Source organism: Coffea arabica, chromosome 6c (assembly GCF_036785885.1).
Source record: "Coffea arabica cultivar ET-39 chromosome 6c, Coffea Arabica ET-39 HiFi, whole genome shotgun sequence".
Lineage (NCBI taxonomy): Eukaryota > Viridiplantae > Streptophyta > Magnoliopsida > Gentianales > Rubiaceae > Coffea > Coffea arabica.
This window is the reverse complement of record NC_092320.1, coordinates 63160391-63188241: the sequence shown is the minus strand read 5'-3', so window position 1 is coordinate 63188241 and position 27851 is coordinate 63160391. Positions and strand designations below refer to the sequence as shown.

Sequence of the window (27851 nt, the reverse complement as noted above, 5' to 3'; positions counted from 1 at the left end):
TTTCCCTTTTACTGAATTGCCAGCCTAAAATGAAACCGGTAGTTACTGTTGTATAACTTGCTTCTATCTTTGTTGCTATGGAGAGATTTCGGGGGCCTTTATTTTTTATTTTGACAAAAGTATGGCGTGCTGGCAGCAGGCAGGAGAAGTGGACTGGTTGCTTTCCTGTAAAATGGCATATCATCAAAGACGTCCCTAATAGTATGTTGAGGCATCTCACTCTTGAAAACAACGAGAATAATCCTGTAACAAGCAGCAGGGACACTCAAGAGGTTTTGTGTTCTATGAATGGCGTCAAAGGGCAATGGAGGAGATCAAAGGGTGATACTTTGTTCTGATGCACCTAAGAACAAAGGGTGGTTTGCACCTTTGGAAGAACTTCAAACCTATATGGCTTTTGCTGAAAACCTCCGCTCCAATTACAGGTCGATGTACCCTCACAGAAAAAGATAGAAGTTTGTCAGTTGTTGTTGAACTGGTAAGCGGACAGAAAATTCCTCGTTTTGCTTGAAGCAATGTGACACTATTGCCGAGAATGCCAGATACCACAAATAATAATGCTAAGTTCATACCCTCTCATTCAGGCACAAATTTCTGGATGCCATCCAGATACCACAAATAATGTACCAAAAACTTGTATCACGTCAAAAGACTCGTAGGTTCCAGTGGCTCTTATAACATTTTATATCAGTGGCCAATGAACTACCACATATATTGGAGCAAAAACAATATAATTTTTTCTGTGTGCATGCTCTTGCACTTCATGTCACTCACTAGACAACCCCTTTTTTTTTTTTTTTTTTTTTTCCGGCTTGCAAATTTCTGTTCTCCTGGTTCTCCATTTCACAGAGGCACATAGGAGAATATACAATAGTAAAGTAAACATCTTCTGCCAAAGCTAAACCGCCAATGGATGACTTTGATGAGAAGCATTAAATCTTAGCTTTCAAAATTTAATTTTGATCCCAATTACACAGAAAGACAAGGTTTACCACCTTCAGTGCCCATTAGCAAACAGTACGCCCATAGCAGATTGACGCAATGTACAGATTTTTGGACCACTTTTCCTGCCAAAGAAACAGTTTGCTTGAGAACGGCTATAAGGGCAGTAAATAGGAAATAAAGCACACTTTTTCTTCTTTTTAATTACCTTCACATGGGTGCTTGGGAAAGCAGACGTGCGTAGCGTCTCTTGAGTCTCATCCATCATTTTTCGCCTCGGTATACTCAATATGAAGGCTGCTTGGTCAGCAGTAGCAGCCATAGAAGTTATTCTGTAACCGCTCTCCCAACGCCTGTGAATCCCTTCACTAGGGTACAGGAAATCAAGCTCCACAACCTAGCATCCAGAAAGGCCAGTACCATGAACTCTTTTAGACATTGCTAATAATTGGGAAGGCACAACAAAGTTAATTGAAACTTGAAGTCATGCCATACCTGTTCAGAATATCCCGAGTTTCTAGACATTACAACACCCCACCGACTGCCAGCAGTAGTCATGGAGGTGACATGGAAACCTTCCTTCCACTTCTTATTTATCCATTTGAATGGAAATGACTCGCTCACTTTGTAAGACTGTTGGGTATAAGGAGTTCCTAGACGAAAATAAAACAATCATTTAGAAACAATACAAGGCAATACACCAAGTGAATAATAAGAGTAAATCGCATTCAAAATGTTGATAGCAGATAAACAAGGGAAGGCTATCAAGCAATGATGCCAAAGTATAAACAGGGTAACCAGACCACCCACCATCAAAAATAAAAATGTTTACCGCTACACAAAAATCCATTTAGAAAATAAAAAATTTGTGTGGCTGGCCGTTGCCCTCAAACAATGTAACGAATGAAAAGAAATGCATATAGGAACAGATTCAGAGGCTCAGACAAATTTTGCTGACCAACCTTTAGACATAACAACCAAAGAACTTCCATTAGCAGCACCAGCTATTGAGCTAATGTAATAGTTCTTCTCCCACTGTTCCATGATCCAATCCTAATTACAGCCAGAACATGTACATTCAGAACAAATATCATCTCGCGGAGGAGTAAAAAATGGTCATGGCCCAAAATCATAACTAACCTTATGCAAGAAGACAGCTGAAAGCTCATACACCTGAGACGAGAAACCAGTTCCTGCATCCATGATAAGGGCCCAAAGATTTGTAGCCGAGGCCACACAGCTAATGTACAGACCATCTTCATTGCCCTTGTCTACATGCTGGCGAAGTCTTGAATCTGCTACATTGTAGTGATATCTGCAAATCCAATAATATAGACCATTATTGGTAAGCAAAAAACAGCTGAAAACAATTAAGTGTTACCATTTGGCCGAGTCGTTGTGTGAATAAAAGTACATGAAACAATGCATGATACTATATATACCATAACGTACTTAATGAAAGTTTCACCAACCCGATTAAATAAATCAGAGACAACTGCCAAGTAAGGCCATACTCAAAATTCCTGTACAGATCGACTTAAAAATTTTCCACAGCAGAAGAATTCATGCACAGAAAATCATCAGATTCAGAAGAGAAAGAAACAAATAGTAATAATGAAGATGATGACTATTATTATTAAATACTACGCATCATCATCACCATTGACCACCTTACACCATAAACTGTCACTCCATCCAAAACGTACAAGAAAACCAAGAAAAGATATGATTTTGAAAACATATAACATTCATAATGACATAATTAGGTTCAAATCTTTCTAGACAAAACCAAAATCTGAGTCATTTATACTTAATTTTGCCTTGTGGCACAATAGGAATAAAAGCAACACCTACAAACTACTGAGCAATCAAAAGACAAGAAAGAGATTGTGCGCTCTTACATTTCACCCTAGACTAATGATTCTGTAGATTCCTGTCTGAACCCAACAAGGGAACAATATGAAAGGGGAATGAGAGATAAATAAAATAACCAATGAGAGATCTATGGAATTGATAGACAATAACATAAGAAACACGTCAATTGATAGAACACTTCCTGCTATGGTTTTCCATCAAAAGCAAAACACAAAATGGAATCTCAGTTACCATTGTTACGAAAGATAACGAAGGGAACGACACAATACAAAATTCAGGACAAACAAGAAAAGAAATGAATAAAGAGGCCATCAAGTGAGTTCTTTTAACAGAAGAACGTCTTGCACATTTTCAAGTAGGGAAAATACTTTCTCCCACACACTCCAAGTGAAAGGCAAATCAGTAGTATTACTTTAACATACATGAGTTCTTAACTCCATCAATAATTAGAAATTTATTAAATCCATCATGGTAGAAAAAGTCCCATCTGGACAAATCATACAGCTGTCATGACGAATGACCGCTGAAACATATTCCCTAGCTAACTTCATAGTTGAAATCATATAGCTTTGAAATAAATCTTTCTCAAACTCAAGCACCATGGTTAATAGCTCACTGCTCTTCCAACAAGTTTCCAGAGTCATAAAAGACCGGAAAGATAATGAACAAAGAGGATTGGATGCCTATGCCTGGACTACGAACAAGCATGGCTAAGTCTGAGTTGTATGCCGCTGGAGTTTCTCAGGAACAGTTTACAGAAAGTAGTACTGGTTTTGGTATCAAAATGGGAAGGCTACAGTCTTGGTATAACTTTGATATCTACTAGACTACAGCAGATTGTTACCTATCCTTAAAAAAAGTTACAAATAGAACACATAGTTTGGCAGTGAGGAAGTTATCTTATGCAAGCAGGCTCACCAGTATGAAATCTGTTTTAAATAATTTGCTTGTTGGGAAGTATTTTTATTCTTCCAAAATTGTCTATATAAAAACTTGGAAGTACACTTTGTTTATTGTGGTGATCTGGAGCTGAGTTGAAACCTACTTCTGCCAAAGTTAGAATGGAGTTAGTTCACAAGCCAATAAAAGCAGGATTGGGACTAATAAAACCTGGAGACTTGAAATAAAGCTCTTTGATGCTGTCATACATTCCGCTTTGGTTTGTCCCAAAATTCATGCTACCTAGAATGGATAAAACTTCTCACCCTACTTACAAACTTATGCTCCATCTTGTCAAATGAAATAAATTTCAGAAACTCTTTTGGATCATGTGACTGTTCATTGTAGCATTGTGAAGGATTTGAACGGTATTATAGTCAGGCTGGAGAAACATCATCAATTCTCATTACTATAAAGCATTCCTGAGGGAGCTAGATATCCCTAGATATCATCCTCTCCTTTCACTAAACTTCTGAATCAAATAGATCTGACGTTTTACAAATGGATACTTCTCTGAATCAAATGGACTTTACGAAACTTTTAGTTACTAAAAGTTTAGTAAACACATACTTTTCTGAATCAAATGGATCCCTGCAGACATTTTCACATAAAGCAAATATTTGCCCCAAACTTCCAGTATTAAAACACAAAGTCATTCAGGCACTGAACTCTGTTCAACCTTGAAGCATTCCCTATGTGCCAACCTAGACCAATTCAAGTTTCTCAGTAGGAAATGATTATGGGACTTTGTTAAATGCAAGCCAAACACAAATTGAAGAAAAATAAAAAAAAAGCACATAAATAGCACCTGACTAGCAAAAGCATTTCCAGAAATCATAAATGGTATGTGTATGTATGTCTTAGATGTATATCATACATATAATTCATGTTTAGAAGACCTCTAAAAGGAAATTAGTTGTGAGAAGGAAATTTGGGTACGTGCACATCACTCAATTTAGTCAAGTGTTTTACAAAATTTCATCTGATATACATATAATTCATGTTTAGAAGACCTCTAAAAGGAAATTAGTTGTGAGAAGGAAATTTGGGTACGTGCACATCGCTCAATTTAGTTAAGTATGTGTTTTACAAAATTTCATCTGATGTTAGTTACCAAAAGCAAACCATAACATCTACAGAATAATAAACTAGCAATTAGATTTGAATGCTCTTACTTCTATCTCATTCATTACGATGTGCCACAAATTCTGCTTAAAGTCCTACGCAGGTGATATGCATGTTTCCCATGAAAAGCCATATTGAGGTTTTTGTAACTGAAGTATATTAAAACTCTTAGCACAGAAATTCAGTCAATATCTTCCATCTCCTGCTATTGTTCATCAGAAGTAAACTGCCTTGTCTGCCTACTACCCCAAAAAAAACAAAAAAAGGCAAGAAGAATTCACTCTTTCAAAATTAAATGGTTGAAACATCAACTCTACTCAAATACTGATTGGTCATGTAGAAGTCCAGAAGGCCGATTTGCATGCCATGACAAATAAATAAAAAAATATCTTACCGTTGCTTCATCGGTCGCCGTGCATTATACACTGAGATCCACTGGGTAGCAGGGCTACCCAGTCGTACTTTCTTCTTTGGTTGCTCATCTTCTTCCAAGTTTATAAGAAGCCTTCCCCGTTTCTGCCCAACCTGACCACAGTGAAAAAATAACAAACTTGATATATTAGGGCTTTAGATAAATGAAAGAGTACAATCACAAACGGAGCAATCCATATAAATAACCTTAAGGGCTCCATCAATTCTTATTGGTCTCAGCGTTGTGCATGGTTCAATAAGACTTTCAAAGAAAGATATCAATTTTGAATAATTCGGCTCCTCGTCAAATTTCATATTTGTCACAGCCTCAAGAAACTGCTTGAATGGAGCTGGGCAAAAGCAGCACATCAGCTCAGGAGAAGTTGCCATTTTCTTCTTACAAACAAGAAAACTTTTGTTGTCACCCTGTCGTATTCCAAAATAGAAAATAAGAGCAAGATATAATTAACTTAATCTAAGCAGAGACTTAAAAGGGGGAAAAAAATAGGCGCCAGAATGCCAATTCACCTGATACCCTTGCCAGGGTAACCTTCCCTTGATGAGAAATATCAAAGTGTATGCCAGTGACTCAAGATCATCCCTCCGACTTCCTGTTCGACCCAAATGTGCATGAACACTAGCATATCTTATTGTGCCCCTGCGAGAGAAGGTTGTTAATAACTTCTAAGCAACTTGATTTGGTGATGCTACTGAATTCAACATACCTGAATATGTCAGGCCTCTGGTCATAGTCAACATGCTGACCAGATGATGCATCTTTCCACCTAGAAGCTGATCAACAATGTAATGACCGAGAAGCAATGATTAGACATATAAACAAGGGAGGATGCTGGAAGTAAAATCTAATGCTTCACAATAGAAGTCGCAAGTGTGAGACAGTGAGGAAGAGGCAGCAACAAACCTAGACCAAGATCAATGAGATATAGCTTCTTTTCGTCAGGAGTTCCAGGTTGGCCAAGTAAAAAGTTCTCTGGCTTCACATCTCCATGAACAAAACTGGGTGAAGGTATTCACAGTTAATAAAACCAGATAAAAAGTGGAAGCTAAAATGGAGAGGTGGAGTGTGACAAAAGATCACAAGAACTCACCCTTTCAAGTGAAGCTTTTCGAGAATAGATATTGCCTCCACTGCAATACAAGCCACCATATTTGGTGACATCCTGTTGCAGGTGCCAATTGTTAGAGCATGATTAGCATGCACAAGCAAGGAAAATCAACGCATCTGCTTTCAAGAGAGATGAAACAAAACGCGCTTGTATGTTCACGTGATTTTGTATCTTTGTGTGTGTGTGTGTTAGAGAGAGAGAGAGAGAGAGAGAGAGAGAGAGATTCTTTTTTCTTACGATTGTCCTAAAGAATTCCAAACGTCCCAAAGACTAGGTCCAAGCATGTCCATGACCTAAAGTGTGCAGTTATTAGCATAGGTACAGCAACAAATCCTTATCCCAAAAAAGTAAGCATACAAAATTTACCAGAATGTAAAAATCTCCTTGACGTCCCTTGTAATGAACCCCAGGGATCCCATAACATCCATTTAAGGTGCTGTTCAAAAAAAGGGCAATACATTTAAAGAACAAGATGCAGAGACTGAAAACTTTGATCAGCCAGATGAGTAACATCAAGAAATAACAGCAAAGAGCTTACTTGTACACCTGCCATTCATAAGGAGGACCATAATTGCAGCCCTTACTGTTCCGGTGCTCAAACTTAAGTCCGACCTACAAAAGCAGTCACATGAGACACTGTGGGATATAAGAGATCAACTACCATATGCAGCCACCAGTTACATAATGATACCTCTACCGCATCAGGTCCTGTTCTTTCAGTGCCACCACTAACCCGTCGGCCAACATAGACTTGGCCAAAGCCACCCTTGCCTAATTTCCTCTCAGTCTTATATATAGGAGAGTTACCCACTTGTACCTGTTCAAAGCAGCAAAAGAAATAACATGAGAATACCTATTAGGTTATACCATGATGTTATCCAATCCAACTTATGAAAAGGAACAATCAAGAAACTCTTAAAAAATAATAAAAACTTGAAAAAAAAAATACTGCAGTCATTTTATGGAGCAGAATAAGATAATTTCAAGCAGCTTCAGAACGACTCGCTTGATAGCTCGTTACTCGGACTTCTGAGTTCTGAGAACTAAAAATTTGTAGTAAAACAAAATGAGCAAGCAGGAAGATACCCTCTCTGGTACCGGAGTTGTGCTTGTTTCCTCTTCGGCTCCCAGTATTTTGTCAGCACTCCCACCATCCATTGCAATATCTTTGTCTGCAGCCCCCTCAACTCTATTCAATGCAGGTTCCACGGCCCCGGGGGCAACTGCTTGAGGTAGAACTTCACAAGGCGGCTCTGGGTCTAAATCAATCAACCTAATCCCTCTGCCTCTACCAGCGGCGGCTGGCCTGGCAGGTGTTGCTGCTGAAGGCCCTTTAGCTACAGCTGCAGCATTACCTCTGCCTCTTCCTCCACCTCTCCTCCTGGTTCTGTTCTGAGTGGGTTGTTGTACGAGCCAATTTTCCTCTTGAAAAGCGGGTTGAGCAGCAGGCTGGAGATCACCAAGCCGTTTCGATCTCCGCGCTCCACTACGCAGCTCTGGCATCGTCACCCATGCAAGTCACGTCAACGTGATTCCCTAGCCTTTCCTTCAGAATCTTCACTGACCCAAGAAAGAAAAACAAGTGCTTGAGTAAGTAACTGCACAGAAAAGATAAACCGCCTATAATAGTACATAAAAGCAACAAAACCATTAAATTCATAAAGTATACACCAATGCCAAAAGAAGCAGATACTCAAATAGGAAATCTTGACTTAAACACGTAAAGATTGGATCTTTTGCACATTTGAAACCCACACAAATAACCCCAGGTAGTTCTTAATTACAAGCATATCACTGAACGGAGAGAAGCCTATGTTTTATCTTATATCCCAAAAGGTTAATTCTAAACATGCAAAATGAAGCAGCAAAGCAGAAATCTGAGAAGCTGCCATACCCACAAAGGCTCAGTCAAAATGATGCATGTACTAATAAAGGAACATTGCATTTCGAAACTCTAATAAGAAAATCTTTTGGAGCAAAGAAGCAACAGCATTGAAAGCAAGTAAAAACGCTGCATGCAAGATTTCTTGGTTCTGCTGTATCCACTGCCTAATTTCGTCTGAACTCCATAAAATTATATTCAAATAAACAATGAGGAAAAAAAATTGCAAAAACGCAAAAAAAAAAAAAAAAGATTTTTTTGAAGCTCACAAAAAAAAAACATACTACTACTAGACATAACAGGAAGATCAAAAAAGTAATTAATAAAAAGTAAAGGCAAGAATCACAAAGGAAAAGTAAAAGAAAAAAAAAGGAAGCCTCCGATCAGGATGAACTCAACAGAAGAGCTTGAACCGATCATCGGATAAGGTATAAATTGAACAGCAATCATCGCACATTGAAACCAGCATGAAAATAAAAAGAAAAACCGAAACAAGCCAAAGAAATTGAGCAGATGGATCGTACCTGAGAAAGTGGGAAAAGCAAGAGGATCGGCGAGAAATCCCAGAAAAAATGAAGTGGGATTGATGAATTTGAAGGAGCGACGAATCAGAGATCTTGAGTAGACGCAACCCTTTATTTATCTGTAATCTAATTGGGATTATTTCTCGAAAAGTTAGAATTTTTAAAATTAAAAAAAAAAAAAAAAGAAGAAGAAGAAGAAGAAGAAGAAGAAACGGCAAGGGAAAAAGGAAAATCAAAACCTTATCAGGAGAAGCTTATTATTAGTATTAGTATTAAGCAGCAGCCTTCCCTGGATTATCAATCCTTGGTTTTATTTATTAGTTATTTATTTATTCTTTTTTATTGGTAACGGATGGTGGAAGAATTGAGAAGAGAACGAGAAGGGGGCTGATGGTGGATAGATCATACAGATACATAGATTAGATAGAATGGGGTTAAAAAAAAGAAAAGAAAAGAAAAGAAAAAGAAATGAAAGAATGAAGGGAAGGAAAAGGAAGGGGACTCGTGAGTGCTGTGGCTTTGTTGTTGTTGGGGGAAGAAGTGGAAGTGCAAGAACGCCTCCTACTAGTAGTACGTTGGATGAGTGTGTAGACGCTTACTGTGAGTCTGTGAGTAGTATATATATATCTATATTATTATGTTTACCACTAGTAGAAGTGCTCTATTACTTTGGTATTTTTCTCTATTTATATATATATATATTATTTTTTAGGTATATATATGTATATAATAACAAAAGAGAAAATAAATTGGGACATTTGACAAAAGATAATAAACCCTCTGGTACTTTGGTATATATTTATATTTATTATTTTTAGGTATATATATATATATATGGTAGCAAAAGAGAAAAAGTGCGTCGTCTGCGCTCGAATTGAAAGATTTGATAAAAGATAATAAATTCTTTCGAACCCCTTTAGCTTTAATTGTTTCGATTATTTAGAAAATTTTTGAATTTATAAATTACTAATTATTTTAATATTTAAAATATATTTAAATAATTAGTGAATTACAAACCCCAGATATTTTTTAAACAATCCAAATAAACAGATCGATTCTGATGGATTTTAAATCTTTTTATTCAATTATTCATCAATCCAAAACAAAACCTAAAATTTGTAGTTTATTTTTTCTTTTGTTATTACTACTAATTACCAATAGGTTTTGAAGGTTGGATCAAAACCATTCAACTTCTTGTTACACTTAAAACACTGCATGAGTTTAACATATAAGAAAATTAAAAAATGGCACCAAGTTTCATGATTGCAAGAGTTGTTCTGTGCAAGAAAGAAGGGTTAATACCACTTTGTCCCCCCAAACTTTGGACGATTACCTACTTCAGTCTCTAAACTTTAAAATGGGACACTTAAGTCCCTAAACTTATAAATACCTCCCACTTAAGGAAAATTGTTAACAAATCCTGAATATCGTTGGTGGTCAAAGTGTCCCATTTTATAAGGATTTAGGGATTTAAGTGTCCCATTTTATAAGTTTAGGGACTTAAGTGTGAGGTATTTATAAGTTTAGGAACTGAAGTGGGTAATCGTCCAAAGTTTGGGGGGACAAAGTGGTAAATCTAAAGCAACAGGAAGAAAGATGTGCATTATGCAATGCTAATTGGTTGATTTTTTTTTTTTTTTTTTTTTGTAGTGTACGAAAAGACAGCAATAAAGGAAGCAGTTTGTGTGAAATGTGTAATGTGTACGTGGTGGCCTCCACCAATTTGTTCACACGCTCGTACATTTGTGTACACACACATACGTTTCCATATGTGTACTGTAAATCATGAGTTTTTTTTTTTGTTTGCCCTTTTTTTTTTTTGTTGTTTCACGACAAAGGTGTATATATCTTCTCCTGAAACACTTGCTGATATATTTCTATTTTTCTACTTGTGAGGGCATGTGAAAAGTAACTTGCTGAATGTTGTAAGATTACTTTTGTGTGATGTTGGCTCACGAGTAATCCTTGTTAAACTTGGTTGGCTCACAAGTTTGTGAGATTTGCACCATATGGCTCCTTATTTGGTGCTGTAAATTAGGGGCTTTTAGCCACTAAATAAATTAAGGCATCCTCTCAAGAAGATTTAATTTACTTTTTAATATATCATTTTTTTCTTTTATATCAATAAAAATAGTAAGGGCCTAAGCCAAGTATATGTGAACAATGGATCATTTGCACTTTTAAACTATGGAAGGAGTACAGATGAATGAATTTTAATCGATGTATTTGTGACGTTGCTTGGTCAAAACTTGACGAGCTTGAGAATGGTCCCTATATGCGAGGCTGAAGTGCTCGTCATGCTTAATCAAACTCAATCGATTTTCAAATGTAATTATATATTTTGATTTTTTATGTATTTATTAGTGTAAATATGTATCATATCCCTTGCATAAAATCATATAAAAAACTTTGTTGTACCGGTAAAGCTTGATTGAGTTCGAATTAGCTAAAACTAAGTGATCTCAAACTCGCTTCAGTAAGTTAAAATGAAATTGAATTTGAGTTCAAGTATTTTAACTTCAGCTAAACTTGAATAGTTTAGCCTTTTACTCAACTCAGTTTGTTTGCACGCTTAGGTCCACTGGCAATTCTAATCAGTAGTACATACGGTAATGATTCTATAACTTCTATGAGTATTTATGCACTTTTTAATATTTGTTTAATGATTTTTTAAAAAATCATATGCAATATTTTGGAACAAATTTTTAGAAATTAAATACTTTAAGGACTATATTAACTTAAGTTGGAAGATGAATAACCAATTTTAGCCAAGATTAAAAATTTTAGGGACTACATTTTTAAAGCACTCAAAAAATAACAATAAATCTATAAGAGATCACAAATTGCACGAAATAAATATAAATAGGGAGGTAATTTACACCCATAATGAATATGTGCATGAGAAGAGGAATAAATTAGAACTACATTAATCACACATAATAACAATACTACCAAATTCTCACTTCTCTCAACTGCTAATAATAGCAAAACTCCCTATTTATAAATTAGATTATTTGGTAAATAATAAAACCTTGAATCCATGTTTATCCTCTTCCAACTGTGATATACCCTTCATTAATGATATACTTATTATTTGATTGCTCTTTGAAGACAGGTATGGAAAGTCAGCAAAACAAGTAAGTTGATAGAAGTTTTGTTTTAAAAAAAATTAGTAAGAGAGGGGTGCAATTTAAAAAAGTGGAGAAATGGTAAGGGCATTAGAATTCTAAACCTCTACGTTATGAGATCTCAACTTTACCTTTATGTTTTGGGATTTCAAGTTTAACCACTAGATCAAGACCTCCTTAACGAGTAAATTGATAGAAGTTATGAAGTCATGAGATAGTGATGCACATTGAAATATGGTATTGGTGGTTAATATTATTTTGAAGGGAATTGAGAATATCGTGGTGGTATACAATTGAATGGATTGTATTAACCTAAAGCTGATGAATGAGTAAGAAATATGGATAAAAGTATGAAAAATATTTGTTCAAGTGCAGTAAAATAATTGATAGTTATGCGACAAAATATTGCAATCAATTATGCCCGTCAATATTTCAGTTTCTGAGATTGATATTTGTAACATCCCGAATATTAGGAGGTTGTTTGTGAAGAAAACATTAAAGTGTATTTCTTTGGGGTTTGATTTAAAACCTTATTTTGTTTTAAAAGACTGGAAACCGTAATATTTTAGTCAAAACCCTAGTTTACTTGTGACTAACCGGTTTTCCTAAATCTCTCCTATTTTAATTGAAACCCTGATTTTAATTACTGGAATTGGAAAATTCCTCACGTTTTCTTAAAATTTCCTTTTATTTAAAAATTTTCATTTATTAAAGCCCTACTACCCAATTGTTCAACAATAAGTGCAGATGAACCTAGAAAATAGGGTTTTACACTTCGGTTTCAAGATTTGGGGCAAATTAGGGTTTTCGCGTTTTTCCGCCGGATGAATTTTCGGAATGGAGCAAGGATCAAATTTGGTGATTAAAAGTGACTTTTAAGTGAGAAATAATATGTGAATAGGAGCAATGATATAAGGTTAGTGAATGGGAAGAAAAACCCTAGTACGTGTGTTTTAAGAAAAACGGCGCGAACCGGCGGGTCCCGCGCACTACCGATTGAAGGCACCACTTGACCACCACTTTCTTACCATACAAGTTTATTGATAGTTGAGCAAAATATCTCCTAATTTACAGCTAAGTTTGACCGAAATTTGTGGCTCAAATGCAAGGAAGGAAAGAGAAAAATTTTGTGGTGGAAATCAAGCAAAGTGTTGGCTAAACTTGTGGACACAATTTGCTCTAATCTTCTTGTCTTCTTATAAGACCAATTAAGCTTCATTCTTCCCCAAATTTCTGCTGCTTAGCCGACCCAAAGAGTGAGAGAGAGAGCAAGAAGAAACACCATCCTACCTCTTGATTTCTAGCTACAAAGTGAGAAAACAAAAGAAATAAACCGATTAAAGTACTAAGTGTGAGTTGGGAAGTTTGAGGAACCAAGAAATATCAAAGGGGGTGAAGGATTACTCTACCAAGCCTTGCTTTTGAGGTACCAACATTTGATCATGATCTTTGTTGCTTTGAATCTTGCTTTAAGATGTGTTTTTAGCTTAAGTTTTGGCTTGATTTCATGATTATGCAAGTGGGTGTGATGAAGTTGGAAGTTTTTCCCTTTTATATGATGAACTAGGGCTTGAGGAAATTCTGCCCAAATTGTTGTATGATGCTTATATGTTGCAATTGAGGTTTTATAAGGTGTTTTGGTAGTGATTGGACCAAGAAATTAAGGAAAGTTCCACTAGAAACAAAAAAATTCCAGATTTCTGGAAATTCTTGCTCCCTTTCTGTCCGAATTTGTATCTGTGTGTTAGAGGCATAATTGGCCTTAAGTCAAAGAAGGAAAGTTGTAGAGAATGGCATTTTGTAGGTGCCTATAAAATTTCAGCTCAATCGAAGCAACATAGGTCGTGAAAAGTCCAAAATACCCTTACTATTTTAAATATTTCCTCAGCAGTCCGTTTCATCAGTAAGTCCAGTTTATCACGTTTTTTTGACCCAGGATCCATTCTGATTTAGCTCTGGGCCAAAACATGAAAGTTGTATTGTTCTGAAGTAGCTTTAAAATGCCTCTAAGAACACCTGAATTGGACTCTTGTACACTGAGTTATGTCCATTACAGTGTAATGCGTTTAAACAGCGGACGAATTGATTTCTGGTTTAGTAATTTGAGAATTTGACCAAGTTACATTAGAAACTGGACTAAGTGACCTTCATGAACATTGTAGCTCTGTGTTTTAGCTTCGAAACGGCATAGGTTACGCCTCAATTCGATAAGCGTAGCCTTGGATATGTTATTTCCGCATTCGTACGTCAAATCTGTCTTGTGCTAAGTTGAATTTCTGCACTTGTAATTGTTGTGAATCTTGTTTTATGATATTGTGAGCCTATGGAACGGCTCTTGGCTTGAAGTGTTGACATATGTGAGGTTGGGTTGTGGTTGAGAAAAATAATGAAGCCTAAATGGCTGGAAAATTAGGTAAACACAAAGGGCATGCTGCCCAAATTTACGCTCGAAAACTAGAGAACTATTTGCAACTTGAGTAAGGGTTAAGAGTGATTACTGCTTGAACCATCTAGGGTACTTGAGTATTCTTGTTCCGAGGTATATAAGGAAGGACTTGGCCGAGCTTGTACCCTTGAGAAATGAAATAATGACTATTTGGAATATGTTTCTCTTGTACTTTCGACTCGCATGGCATTTTCAAGTATAAATGTTACAAAGTTTTACCGTTTAAAAAGCGAGCAAGTGTTTCACGACTACTATCCGAGCGAATTTCAATTTCTTGATTTTATTGAACGAAACGTCTAAGTTTCGAATCTTAATCATGTTTCAAAGTTCTCAAACTGAGTTTTATCGCAGATTTGGACTCCGAACCCGGAGTATAACCTGAAAGTGACCAGTAAAGGCACTATATCTTTTGGTGAGTGCTTTCAAATACCGAATTGAACTTGATACTTGAACTTGATACGTGACCAATCTGATTACATGTTATATACGTGAATTGTAAGGGCAAGAGTGTACTTTATCGCACTTGCCCTTACGTGATATACTTGTTTATTGTTGCAATTGACTTGTTATACTTGTTTATGATGCGCGCACTTTCTGGAATTTCAGAAACCCTGTGGCGAGTTACTCTAGTCGAGCCGGTAAGGGCTTGGTCGATTGGATAACGAACCCTGGGTCTCTTGTATTGTCGAGTGGAGTGATATCTCCTCGACTAATCGGTATACTCGAGTATTACCACCCGTGTTTATTGAGAATTTTCGGCCCAGCTGAGGGTTGAACGGTGGACGGAGAGTCGTGTAAGTGGTGTTGTACTGGATTGGTTACTTACTTGAAAGTTGACGGAGTGTCAACTACTACATGATCAAGCTTCTGGTAATGCAATGGGAATTTGGCTCCTGAGAGCCATCCGTATCCTTATACTTTGGAGTGATTATTGTTTATTGGATTATTGTTTCTCTTTGAAAAACTTCTACACTCGCTCATTTTAAGATTGCTACTTGACGTGTTATTGCTCACATTTATGAACTCTTCATGCTTGTTACTTTGCTATACCGAAAACTTGTACTTCTAAATAATGGTCAATTTGCTATTTGGAACCTCACTGGGCTTTTAGCTCATTCCACTCTATTTGTTTTCCTTTCAGGGGTACGAGCGAGGTGTGAGATATGTAAAGTCTAGCATAGACTAGTTGTTTGATTTTTGACTTGTACTCGCGCTATTCCTCGAATGGAACATGTTGTACTTGGATTGTATACGTTTTGAACTAGTTTAGTGTATTGAGACTTTGTACCTCGATTTCTATCAATGTAAATTATAAGCTTGAATTGGGAATGTTATTTATGGTTCATGGATGTGTGTACATGACTCGTTTGAGATAGGGAGTGAGTCCTGACGAGAGCTGGGCAGGCGGTCTGCCGAACCCTTTGGTACGCCTTAGGGGGAGGTGGGGTCGTCACAATATTGCTTACAGAAAGAAGAGCTTTTAGAGAATTTCGAAAAGCACATACATACCAAAGTTATGTGGGCTACACAAAAGGATAGTAAGTTAAATTGATTCCATGTTTCCGAACCAAAGAAAATAGGACGGCAATGAAATTCATTACATGAAGGCATATGCAAGTAATCCAAGTCTGTAAAGTCAATTTTGAGCCCTTGCTCAAACAATGTAGTTTTACTTCCTTATTATTATGATAACATTTCTATCGTTTTCGCAAAAAAAAAAAAAAAAGTAATCCAAGTATGTAGTTTGAGAGTTGGCTCCCCTTCAAGCATAGCATGACAAAGGCAGCAAGTTCAAGGGCAATTATACTCTTCACCTCTAAAACTTCTTAATAACCACAAAAGAAGCACCATTGTCCTCTCTCCTCTTGCAAAGGGATGAACCCATAATTTGACACAAAACCAAGATTTCTCAATTCTTTCCATTTTTCCATCTATGAGAAGCATTCCAAATTGAACATCACAATTTAAAAAGGCTAGTTTTTTTATTAGAAACACTTGGGCATCCCATAAATTAATCAAAGAAAACTAAGCATAACATGTACAGGATCAAGTTAAATAGAATTTAGACATAGCACAATAATTTTTTTCAATCTTTGAAACAACACAGAGAATTCCCTGATATCTTTGCTTGACCTTTTAATTATTTCTGACAATTTCATTCTCTCTATTTTTTTTTTTTTAAAGAGAACTAAGAAAAGGCAGAAGTCTATTAAGAGCAAACACAAAGAGTTAAGGCTATTTATAGTTTGCATTTTCTTTACTAATCAAATTGATATCTTGAATTTACCTTGTTCTTTAATACATGAATTCACTTGTTCAAGTAGCTAGAGACTGCATATTGAACGGTGTATTTTCATATTCTAGCAAAGCTTTAATATTTCCATTTCTTATATGTTGCAAAGACTCTAAAAAGTATGGAACAAATAAAAATTCAAAAAAATATATATAGGGCAAGAATAAGGTTGAGTCGACCAAGAATTTTTTAGCTCATATAAAACAAGAAAAAACAATGTTAAGATGTAAAATGAAACAAAAGTTCATAACTTATTCATTGAATTAAATCCATTCTCATATGGGAATTGAGAATTTTTTGATCTTTTTGTCTTTGGAGTTGTAAGAAGTGTGTTGTTTTGCCTTTATCCCCAGGTATTCATATTTGAGAATTGAGATGCTCTCATGTGATCAATGCTACTTATATCTCATTATCTTATACAACCCCTCTATCCTTCTAGATTAAATATGCAATCAAGTCAAATCTAATTCGAATTTCACAACGCTTGAGTTCAACTCGGGTTGTAATAAGTATATTTGAACTTGAGTTCGAACTCACTGAGTCTTCAGTTTTACAACTCAAATTCGACTAGAGATATACTTGAACTTGAACTCGAGTAATTCTAAACTAGAAAAACAATTCAATAGAACATGAAATATTTTCTAATCAATTCCCTAAACAATATATTAAAAACTTTTGATTTTGATATAGATGGAAACCCAAAAGTTCCTGTTCCAAAAGTTCTAAATCACTCTAAATAATTGACTTTAGATTTTGATTTTGAACTAAGAACATAAAATAGTAATGACCATAGAATTGGGAAAATAGATTAAAGAAGGGGGAATTAAGATAGAGATAGGAGTAACAGAGTGAAGATATAGAGAGAATTTTTGTTAGGAAAAAAATAGTGATAGCTAGAGAAAAATGAAGCGTAGTAAATAAGAAAAATGCAAAGCTAAAGATGTATCATGGTATTTTGAAAAGGATCTATAAATAATTTTACAATTATAAAAGTTAAAATTATGTATACAAAAATTCAATAAGGTTTGCTAGTATTTGAGTTTATATTTTGGAGCTCGAGTTTAACTCGATTTCTCACTTAAGCCACTCAAACTCAAGATTGAACTCGATTTTTATCCTTAAGCGAAGCATTTTTAGAGTCAAGTATTGGATTATTCACGAGTAGCTCAGTTCATTTGTATCTCTAGTCTGATTAGGAACTGCTATGTTTTTTTTTTTTTTTTTTTTTTGCTCTAACAACTACCCAACCACTTTAAAATTATATTGGTTGCAGTGCATCTAGTGATAATAGTACATATCCTTATACTATATAAGAATGAGTTTAGGGCTTGAATTTCAACCGCAAGGGTGGGGCTTTTTTGAAAATTTGAGAGTGTTTGAAGTGCAATTAGAGTATTGAATATGAGTCATTATAACTAATTTAGTTTTGTTGTAATTACTTGGATGTCCTTTTAAACATTTAAAACTAGGGGTAAGTTTGATATGTGACATTGTTTGATATCCGATCAAACATTGGGTACAACTGAATTCAGCTTGTGTTTTAGTGAAATTACATTAAAACCCTTCTAATCATTTAATTTTATTAACATCTAAGTCTTTTAATTTCTTAAAGTCTTTCTCATCAGTTATTTTGCAAAATTATGATATATAGACGTTAAGACACAATTAATGTCAATTAGTAGAGAAGTTTGGTTTCTTGACTGTTATCATAGATGTTAATTCAGATGTTGTTACATTAGCTACTCTTCTTCCCTATTTTGCAACACCTTTTTCAATAGATATGTTTTCTTTAATCAATTTACTTTTTAGTTGTAAAAAATCTATAATATTGCAAGTTGTATGTGCAATAATTTTTTAGTATTTTAATTCAATTGTCCATGTTAGACAAGTTTGATAAGGAAGAGACCATATTTGTTAATTGTTATTTATGGTTTAAAATAAGTTTATCATCATAAATTTTCCCATTTATAGATTACATCTACTTCTTTTGTTGTTTTAACTATTAGTTGGTATAATTTTTAAATCGTTTGCTACTTTATTAACTATGCCATTTAGACAATTTTTCACTTCATCTGATTTGTCAATATGTTTAACTATCTACTTAAAGTTATTTGGCTACAAATCTAAAGCATGTACCTTATTACTTTTAATTATTTTTCTTAAATTGAGTGGATTAAGATGCTTTAGTACTTTTTTTGACGTAATTATTCCTTTAAATTAGCATGTTAGTTGTTGTATATCTTTATAACTAACACAAAACTGATATTTCGTGATTGTAACCCCTATCGAGAAGGAGATGCTTTGCTATATGTCCTAAATCATACAATAAATTATAATTAATTGCTTGCTCAATGTGAAGGCCTCGTGATGATATGCGTCCTTAGAATCAATATAAATTCAAGAATTTGGCTTGCAAGAACCGAAATTCTACTAGCAATGATTTCTTCAAGTATGCTAATTATTCAAATCTCGCTTATATGATAAGATAATGTGGTGGATTGCCCTCATAGCGAGATCAAATTCAAACTAAATAACAAATTTTAGTATTCCTAAAGTGCATGAGCAGATATAAATAGGTCTTTTATTATATTAGGTTAGATGCAAAGTAGTTGATCGTATCTTATAATTATGTTTTATTGCATATTATATTTTTTTAACTCAAAATGTAACATATGATTTTTTTTAATTTAATATCACATAATAAAATTATCATACTTCAATTCTTATACTAGAAAATGCCAAATAATAATTATTAACTATCTTTAATTATAGGCACTAAACTCCCACGCGTTGCGTGGGCTTTTCCCCCTAGTACTATCAATAAATAGAAGATTAATTCTCGTTTAAATCACCAATAGTTGATTCTTTTATCCATACCTTCCAAGACAATATCACCGTTATTATTATGCCGGTAAAATACCATATATATTAGCATTGAATCATTATCAATAACTTTTAGTTGATTACCTATCTCTAATGAAATTCAATGATATATTTGTTAGTTCATTGATACCCTCGACTTAGACAAAAAATTCTTATGGGATGGGGATCCCAATTGTTTTTTTTTTTTCAAAAAAGGCTTATGAAAATGATGAATAAATGCATGATCTCTTTCACATAAGAAAATATTAGTTTATGTACTCTCCTGTTCCATTGAAGTGTCATGCTTTCCATTTTGAAATGTCCTAAGATGTCTGTTATTTGAGAAAATCAAAGCACTTTTTAGTATATTCTTTCAATACAGTCCCTCATTTTAATCATATACATGTTACCATTCAAATTCAAATATTGAATTTGTGGGTGTTAGATTGGAAAGAGAAGCAAGTACAAACATCACAATCATATCACTATTCTTAAAAGTTATTAGATTCCCGAAACATGACGAAATAATTGAAACGGATGGAGTAATTATCATATAATATAAAGAAATCATATCTTGTCATACAAGCAACCAATATAATTTTTCTCAAAATTTTGAAATGTACACAGTTTGCATGTAAGTGTCATGCAACCACATTTATTTTAGTTGATCTATTCGATTTGAGGATAAAGATTTTTTTTTCTAATAAAAGAAAGTCTTTTATTATTGAACTTGTTGAATTGTTTGCTTGATAAGCTAGTTCTATTAGGAGTCAAATGAGTTGTTAGCCTTAGGATATATGATGCACTAAAACATGTACAACCTTGTTTGACTCTTGTGGGATTTAACATTTCCAAGCATTACCGATAATACTTGACAATGCAACACACACCATCCATCACTAGATCTATGACTAATAAAACTTTATCTGCATTCTACAATAGCTATATAACCGAGGATGCACTGCCCTCAAGTAGGAAACTTGGAAGCATAAAGTTATTTGTAAGAGTGATAGGTTGCAATTTCACCTGCTAAAATTTCATGAAATTGTTTTGCATTGCTAGCTATAAATTCTTCCTTGTGATTGTAAAACTGTAACACGAACACCATATATAGACTCTTTTTTGCCTAATCAAAATTCTCCTTATAGCAACTAAGAGCATGAACTCGATCTCCAATGTTAATCTTTTCTTGGAGAATATGAACTTGGAGGTTGAGAATTGGCTTCCTTTTATGAACTTGGAGTATAAGACAGGGTTTTCCCTGCCGAAAGCTGGTAACAACTATTAAGAAATCTCTGATCATGAATTGCAGGTTGATTGCTTTTGATGGAGTTAGTATCACAAACAATTTGTCAAGTTTTGTAACCTATGGAATAAGGAAAACATATTACAATCTTTATCAGCTGTGAACTGGATAAAATAGCTTGTAGCAACATATTTATCAAAACTATTGGCCTCAACAGCTTGTTGGAAGCCTTTCTACTGCGATGTGAGATCAGTGGAGCTGAAAAGATTTAAATTATCACCTTCAGCTACTCCGCAAAGTTTTGACAGAGTTTGGTGGGGCTAATGTTGATGTTTTTGAATACAACATTCTAAGATTTTCTAAATCCTTTGAAAGTTTTTCCATCCCTTCAAATTAGGGCTGCAAACGAGTCGAGTCGAGTCGAGTCGAGTTTTGGGCTAATCGAACCGAGGCTCGACTAAATTTTACTAAACTCGAGCTCGATTCGAATCGATTCGAGTTGAGGTTGAAAAAAATAAAAAATAAATAAAATAATATTTTTTTCTTAATAAATAATAAAATATTAAGGATATATATGTAATTTTACTATTAAAATAAAAATTTAAAAAAAATATATATATATACTTAAAATAAAAAAAATATATATACTTAAAATAAAAAAAATAAAAAATATTATATATATGTACTTGAGCTGGTGAGCCTAACGAGCTTAATATTTTGAGCTCGAGTTCGAGATCGATTTCGACTCGAGCTTGACTCGAACCGCTCCCGAGCGGCTCAATTCGTTTGCAGCCCTATTTCAAATGGAAAAATTCTAGTATAGGATATGCATGAGGTTTGTTGTTGTCCGTGGAAATGATAGGAAGGAAGTCTTTTAGTATATTGTCTTTCTTTTAACCTCCTTCATATTTCTAAACTTTTCACCTCTTTTTTTTTTTTTTTGCAGCTACATTAGTATTCGAATTAGCATGGTGTGGAAGGGGGGAGGGATGGGTTGTGTGGTAATTGGCAGGGAACGTTTTAAAAAACACAAGCAATTTTGTGGCCTAATGGAAGGATTAAAGTGCTATAAAAAACAATATTGGGGATTATACTGCAAAACACCACCAAAATGAGGCGCTTATATTTCTCAAAAAAAATAATATCCTGTTCTGGACGAAGAGCCCTGGCCGGAGGGACGTGCCACTTTTTTCTACTATTATTATTTTACTATTTGTTTGGTTAACAATAGTGCTATTATTTTTATTTATCTATTCATTTTGGGGGAAAAAAAAGGCAGCCAACCTCTTTCTAAGTTGGACGGAAAATTCATTTTAAAATTACGTGTCTCCAAACAAACCCCAAAACCCTTTTCTATTTGGTTCGAGAGTTCCCTGCAGGGCGGCCTCCCTCTTCAAGCCTCCCAATTTTCTTGCTGCTGGCGGCGACCCGATTTAAGCCCACCCCTCAAATTCCTCTTCTCCAATCCATCTTTGAAAAAACCGACCGCTTCTCCAATCCCCCTTTTCATCGAAAACCGTAAGGACCCAAGCAGAGAGAGGCGGGTTTTTCTTGCTGCTGCTCAAAAGTTGATCTTGGGGGTCATGGCGGCCATTTCTCCTTCCTCAGATCGTATCCTTTTTGTTTTTCTGTTTGATTCCTATGCTACTACTTCTCTTCCTGATGTCTGTTGAGTGCTCTATCCGGCTGTTTTGTTTCACAATTAATAAAATTTTGCTTCTGATTGATTTTCACGTCGCTGGGTTTTGTTAGGGTTTATGCTTTTCTTTTTTTTTTTCCCTCCCAGGTGAGAGAAGGGATGGAGCCTGTTTCTTCTATTTCCGTGGTTCTCTACATGCTATAACTAATTTGTTTTCTGCTGTAAGATTAGATCCTTGTTTTTTTTTTCTGTTTCTCTTCTGACTTGAAGTTCTAACAATTAAGCGACTTGTTGCTGGAGTTATTGAATTTATGTAGGCGAAAGAAGAGCTGCTTCGGTTCCCCTTATTCCCCGTGTGTTAAATTCAATGAAAATCGTTTAGGGCTTCTATGCCCTGTTTTTTTCCCTTCTTCTTCTTTTATTTTTTTTTTGTGATTTTGACCTTTTTGTTTTATTAAATTCGTGGGCCTTATTGGGATGAAGAGCCTGTGAATTCATGGTGAATTCGGTTGTCATGTTCTGTATCCCGTGGAATTGTTCTTCTTTAACTATCGTTGCCAATTCAGAAGCTGCAGAGTTGCTGCAGAAACTATCCTTAGATACACTGGACAAGCCCCTCCAAGATCCAGAGCCCACAAACAAGGTTTTTTTTTTTAATTATTATTATCTACTATTTGGTTTAATTATGCACAATTTTGCAGTGATCTCGTGAGTTTGTGCTGCAATTTTGGTTTCCTGATTGCAATTAAGATCTACTTTCTCCTTTTACCTTTCCGTAGACTCCAGCTGTTCAGTATGCACCAGTTGACATTGCTAATCAGGTCAATGGTTTCAAACCGTTTGAGAGGACTGCAACTTCTCCCCATCCTGATTTTATGGACCCAAGCATGTTCTACAATCCCGCTGGCTACCCATCTTCGACTTACTATTATGGAGGTAAGCTGTAGCTTTTCGTCTGCCGCATATGTATATGCGTGCTTGGATCAGATTGTTGTTTCCCTTCAAGCTCATATCCTTTTTTTTCCCTCCTGTGGCATGCAGGTTTCAATGGATCATCTGCTAACGACTGGGATTGGTATGGAAGTTCTAATGGAGTTGAAATGCCTCCTGTAAGTTCGTATTTGTCACACACACACTCTCTCTCTCTATATGTATTTTTGTGCTTTGCTAGTTTAGATGTTAGTTTAAAGGTTATATGAGGAGTTTCTACCCATGATCTGCAAAAAGAAAAAGGGAGTGCGTTGCACGTTTAAACTGGGAACATGGGCCTTTTTCCCAGAGAGTCTCTGAGGTCTTCTTTAATTTTCAATGGACCTGATGGTAGTTTTAGCTGCCGTTTGTCTTTTGTTAGAGGACTATAATTTATTGAAATTTGTGAATTAGGGAATCTGATGCTGTTGGGAGATTGCTTTTGATCTGTGATTGCCTGCCTGCAGGGTGTTTATGGAGATTATCAAAATAGTTATGGCTATACACCTTATGGGACATATTCCTCATCGGGTTCTGCTATGAGGCCTGATAATCCACTCTATGGTCCCCAGCATTTCCAGTATCCCACCTATTTCCAGCCTTCTGCTACAAGCAATGGGCATTTCACAGCCAACGGAGCTAACACTTCCCAAGCTGATGTTTCAGCTCCAGTTGCTACCGACACAGTGCAATTATCAACAGGAACAATGAAAGGGAACCAGAGTTCTGTTGGAAATGTTGTGAGCAACAGGGACAATGGGTCAAAGCCTTTAAGACCAAATTATCATACCCCATACATGAAGTCGACTGATTTTTACGGATGGGGAGGCTTGCCATCAGGTAGAAGAGGCCGCAGATTTCAGATTTGGCTTTTATTGTTCTTCGGTTTATTCAACAAATGTGCAATTTCTCATCAATTTTCTAACCTGAAGTTTGATCTTGCAGCAAGTTCAGGGAATTCTTCGGCCTTTTCATATGGCAATAATTTTTCTTCTGGAAGAAATCAGAACCCACGCCCTCTTCCACATCTCGTGGTATGTGTTCTTTGAGACACTTGATACCTTGGTATTCAGTGTTTTGTGGAGATATACTGAATGCTGGATCATTAAGCGACCAATGAGACTTTGCCTCCAACTCAATTTTTTCTTTGAGATTGATTTTCAAATATTGATCTTGATCATGGTTTCTTAGTCTATGTTCCTGTGCCGTTTTTCAAGAACTATATGTCCCCAAGATGTGTTTGGATTGCTCTTTTAAAAACACATGATGTAGCTGTCTTTCTTTTGCAAGCTTATGCTTGTTATTTCTTTTGTTTTCAACAGCTTGTGTGAGTCAGATTCGTGGAGTCATTAAGCATGTCTTGGATATGATAGGAATTTTTGCTTTGCTAACAGGGCATGCAACACCCTCGATCAGGGATGGATCAATCTGGTTTCTCGGGTCGGATGTACCCAAATCATAGGATGTATGGCCAATATCCAAGCACATTTAGACGTGGTGCAGGATATGTTCCTAATGGCTTCGATGCAAGGATAAATGGCCGTGGTTGGTTTGCTGTTGATAACAAGTATAGGTCCAGGGTTCGTGGCAGTAATGTACTTGTTTATGGTAGTGAAAGTGTGGATGGCTTAAATGAACTGAATAAAGGACCTCGAGCAAAGGGCTTCAAGGATCAAAAGGACTCTGAAGCTATTACCTTGGCAGTGAAGGGGCAAAGCATCCCTGTAATGGGCAAGAGCGATGAGGATAACCTGTCTGTTTTTCCAGACAGGGAACAGTACAACAAAGATGATTTTCCTGAGACCTACTCAGATGCTAAGTTCTTTGTAATTAAATCGTACAGTGAGGATGATGTCCATAAAAGCATTAAATATGGCATGTGGGCAAGCACACCCAATGGAAACAAAAAGCTAGATGCTGCTTACAAGGAAGCCCAGGAGATATCTGGTGGATGTCCTTTATTCCTCTTGTTCTCTGTAAGATCTCATATTGGTATCCTTCCTTAAAATAGTTGCACAAGATTTTTTTTAAAGTGCCTCCAGTACTAAGCTCTTGCTTGTGCATTTTTTTTTCTCAGGTCAATGCAAGTGGGCAGTTTGTTGGTCTTGCTGAAATGGTGGGTCCTGTTGATTTTGACAAAAGTATGGAGTACTGGCAGCAGGACAAGTGGACTGGTTGCTTCCCTATTAAATGGCATATTATCAAAGATATACCAAACAGCACCTTGAGGCGCGTTACGCTAGAAAACAATGAGAATAAACCTGTAACAAACAGCAGGGATACTCAAGAGGTGAGATTTTGACGTCCTATGCTGTAGATTTTTTTTTTTTACGTCCTCTGTTGGTTCTGATTTTTCCTCCCTGGGTTTCTCGCTGCTGCAGGTTAAATTTGAGCAGGGTATAGAAATACTTAAAATAATTAAAGGTCATTCAAGCCGGACGTGCATTTTAGACGATTTTGAGTTTTATGAAGGGCGTCAAAAGGCCATGCAAGAGAAGAAGGCCAAGCAGAAGCAGTTCTATAAGCAGGCAAGTTAACACACACCATGTATTTTATTACATGTCCTTTATTCTGCTGGTCTTGGCAAGTGGTACCATTCAGCTGTCCTTGGCGACTTCTGAGATTATCCTGCTCGTATAGTAGTGTTTTTGGCAGTTGACGTGGTATGTTCTGTCCATGTTGTCATTGGCTAATTGTGGCTGGCATATCTTTCTGAAATAGGTTGGTGATGTGGTGGTGTCAAATGGCACAGAAAAGGATGGGTTGGTAAGTAAACAGGGATCACAAAGATCTGTCGAACTAGGTGTAGCCTTGGCCAAGGACTCAGCTGCTCCAAAGGCTACTGTTCCTGGGGTTATCGAAACTAGCCCAGATCTCAAGTTTTTGAAAGATAACGGTGCAGTTGCAGCCAATAGCTGAGGACGCCTTGGAACGGCTTTCATGTGGGACTCTTAAAAGGAAAATAAAGCTGTTTCAAATGGAGTTTGAGTTTCTAATAGTGGCATTTATTTTTTTTTAAAAAAAATTTATGACTCTGATTTAGTATTATAGTTGGTTGAGCTTTTGGAATTTGGCAAGATTAGCTACCGCAGTGAATTCTTCTTCTTCTGTGTTTCAGCCCTTGTTTTCTTCTCTTTTCCTTTTCCTTTTTAATGTATTTGTTTTCCCTTTGGTGAGTGGAAGTGATATATGTAGAAGGAGAAAGGTAGTAGTGTAGTGCACCGAAGACATATTGCAATTACCTTTTCAGTCTTTGAGTTGACTTTTAGATTTGCGCATTTTTCCTTTGTCCCGTTCTTATGTCTCATGGCCATGGCCTGTTGCAATGCGTTATGGTATGGTGGTGTTCTCAGGAATCAAATATGCTAAAGAAAGTACTGTATCCCTCATCTAATTTGCGAAATCCAAAACGTGGTGCATGGTTCTATGATTCTTCCAAATTTGTTTGAAAAAAAATTGAAAAGTTGGAAAAACAAAAGAGAGGAAAAATGACTTCTGGCGAGAAATTATGATGCTGACACTTTTGTCTGGACGGATGAAAAAGAAACGAAAGGGAAAGATTTGGAGAGAGAGAGAGAGAGCTGAAATTATTATTGTCTCCTGTCCTGTTTGGGATTTTAAGTCAAACAAACTCAAAAATGTCTCTTACATTTCATTCCCTTCCCCTTCCTTTATTCTCACAAGTGGGAAAGAAACAGAGGGGTAAAAGCAAGTTTTGTTCATGAAGCAAAAGTCTATATATATATATATATATATATTGTGTTTGGATTGCATTTTTTAAGATTTTTTGTAGAAAAATTACTGTAACGATTTGATGTATACGAGGAAAAAGGGTAATAGAATAACGTGATCACGAAAACGACACAATTTTTCAACGGAAAATGGCTGTCCAAACAAGGCTTGCATGCTCGTCAGCAAAACTTGTAAATATAAGTAATGTGTAAAAGGAGAAGTTTCTCAATCCAGCAAGCTTACTTCATGGTTATTTTCTCAAGATTCCCAAGAAAGAAAGTTCTAATCATTTCTCTTGTCTGCTTTTATCTATCTGTGTATTTTTTTTCCAATTTATTTATTTTGGGCCTGTTTGGAACCTGAGTTTTTTGGGAGTTTGTCTAAAACTTTACTGTAGTGCACTGTAGAAGTTTTTGAAAAAATTTTGTAGAAGTTTTTGTAAGGTGAAAGTTTTTTATGTAGAAGTTTTTGTAAGTTGAAAAATTTTGTAGGAGTTTTTGTAAAATGAAAAACTTTTTTGATTCCTTTTCTTTTTTTTTTCTTTCTCTTTCTTTTTCTTTTTCTTTCTTTCCTTTTTCTTTTCTTTTCTCTCTTCTCTTCTTCTTCCTTTTTCTTCTTCTTTGTTCTGTGTAGCCTCCCCGTTCCCTCCCAGCACCGACCCCTTCTCCCGCCACCCCTCTCCAACCTTTCTCCTTTTCCTCCCCTCTGCCT

At 35.8% G+C, this 27851-nt stretch overlaps 2 protein-coding genes across 5 annotated transcripts; one reads left to right on the top strand and one right to left on the bottom strand.

The window, feature by feature from the left end:
* Window positions 1-634: 634 nt before the first annotated feature.
* LOC140008953 (casein kinase 1-like protein HD16) lies at window positions 635-9406 on the bottom strand. Of its 4 annotated transcripts, none has more exons than XM_072054042.1 (18): window positions 9065-9363; window positions 8826-8951; window positions 7506-7979; window positions 7111-7236; window positions 6958-7031; window positions 6786-6855; window positions 6657-6712; window positions 6402-6473; window positions 6215-6309; window positions 6018-6084; window positions 5821-5950; window positions 5500-5718; window positions 5276-5406; window positions 2083-2257; window positions 1905-1995; window positions 1438-1595; window positions 1151-1339; window positions 635-1067 (listed from the first exon to the last, which is right to left on the bottom strand). In XM_072054042.1, the coding sequence occupies exons 3-18, from the start codon at window positions 7920-7922 to the stop codon at window positions 1008-1010; spliced, it is 2130 nt and encodes a 709-aa protein (XP_071910143.1). In that variant the 5' UTR covers window positions 7923-7979; window positions 8826-8951; window positions 9065-9363; the 3' UTR covers window positions 635-1007. The 4 variants fall into 4 exon arrangements, with proteins under 4 accessions (XP_071910143.1, XP_071910142.1, XP_071910140.1 ...); XM_072054041.1 differs by having other exon boundaries at window positions 7506-7974; window positions 9065-9339; XM_072054039.1 differs by having other exon boundaries at window positions 7506-7974; window positions 8826-9406.
* Window positions 9407-21957: 12551 nt separating this feature from the next.
* Window positions 21958-26686, top strand: LOC140008952 (YTH domain-containing protein ECT4-like). The gene is made up of 10 exons (XM_072054038.1): window positions 21958-22411; window positions 23006-23082; window positions 23219-23375; window positions 23481-23548; window positions 23876-24248; window positions 24354-24442; window positions 24803-25384; window positions 25486-25698; window positions 25790-25936; window positions 26130-26686. Exons 1-10 carry the CDS (start codon window positions 22384-22386, stop codon window positions 26325-26327), a joined length of 1932 nt encoding a protein of 643 aa, XP_071910139.1. The 5' UTR covers window positions 21958-22383; the 3' UTR covers window positions 26328-26686.
* The last annotated feature ends 1165 nt before the right edge of the window (window positions 26687-27851 follow it).

Bases quoted from the DNA above. Each gene is read 5' to 3' on its own strand.
- LOC140008953 (XM_072054039.1), bottom strand. From the start codon at position 7,922: ATGCCAGAGCTGCGTAGTGGAGCGCGGAGATCGAAACGGCTTGGTGAT. The intron at 6,474-6,656 runs GTAAGAAAAAAG...CACCTGCAACAG, and splicing joins TGGAATTCTTTAGGACAATC to GATGTCACCAAATATGGTGG. The intron at 1,996-2,082 runs GTTAGTTATGAT...GGCTGTAATTAG, and splicing joins CAGCTGTCTTCTTGCATAAG to GATTGGATCATGGAACAGTG.
- LOC140008952 (XM_072054038.1), top strand. From the start codon at position 22,384: ATGGCGGCCATTTCTCCTTCCTCAGATC. The intron at 24,443-24,802 runs GTATGTGTTCTT...CTTTGCTAACAG, and splicing joins GCCCTCTTCCACATCTCGTG to GGCATGCAACACCCTCGATC. The intron at 25,385-25,485 runs GTAAGATCTCAT...TTTTTTTCTCAG, and splicing joins CTTTATTCCTCTTGTTCTCT to GTCAATGCAAGTGGGCAGTT.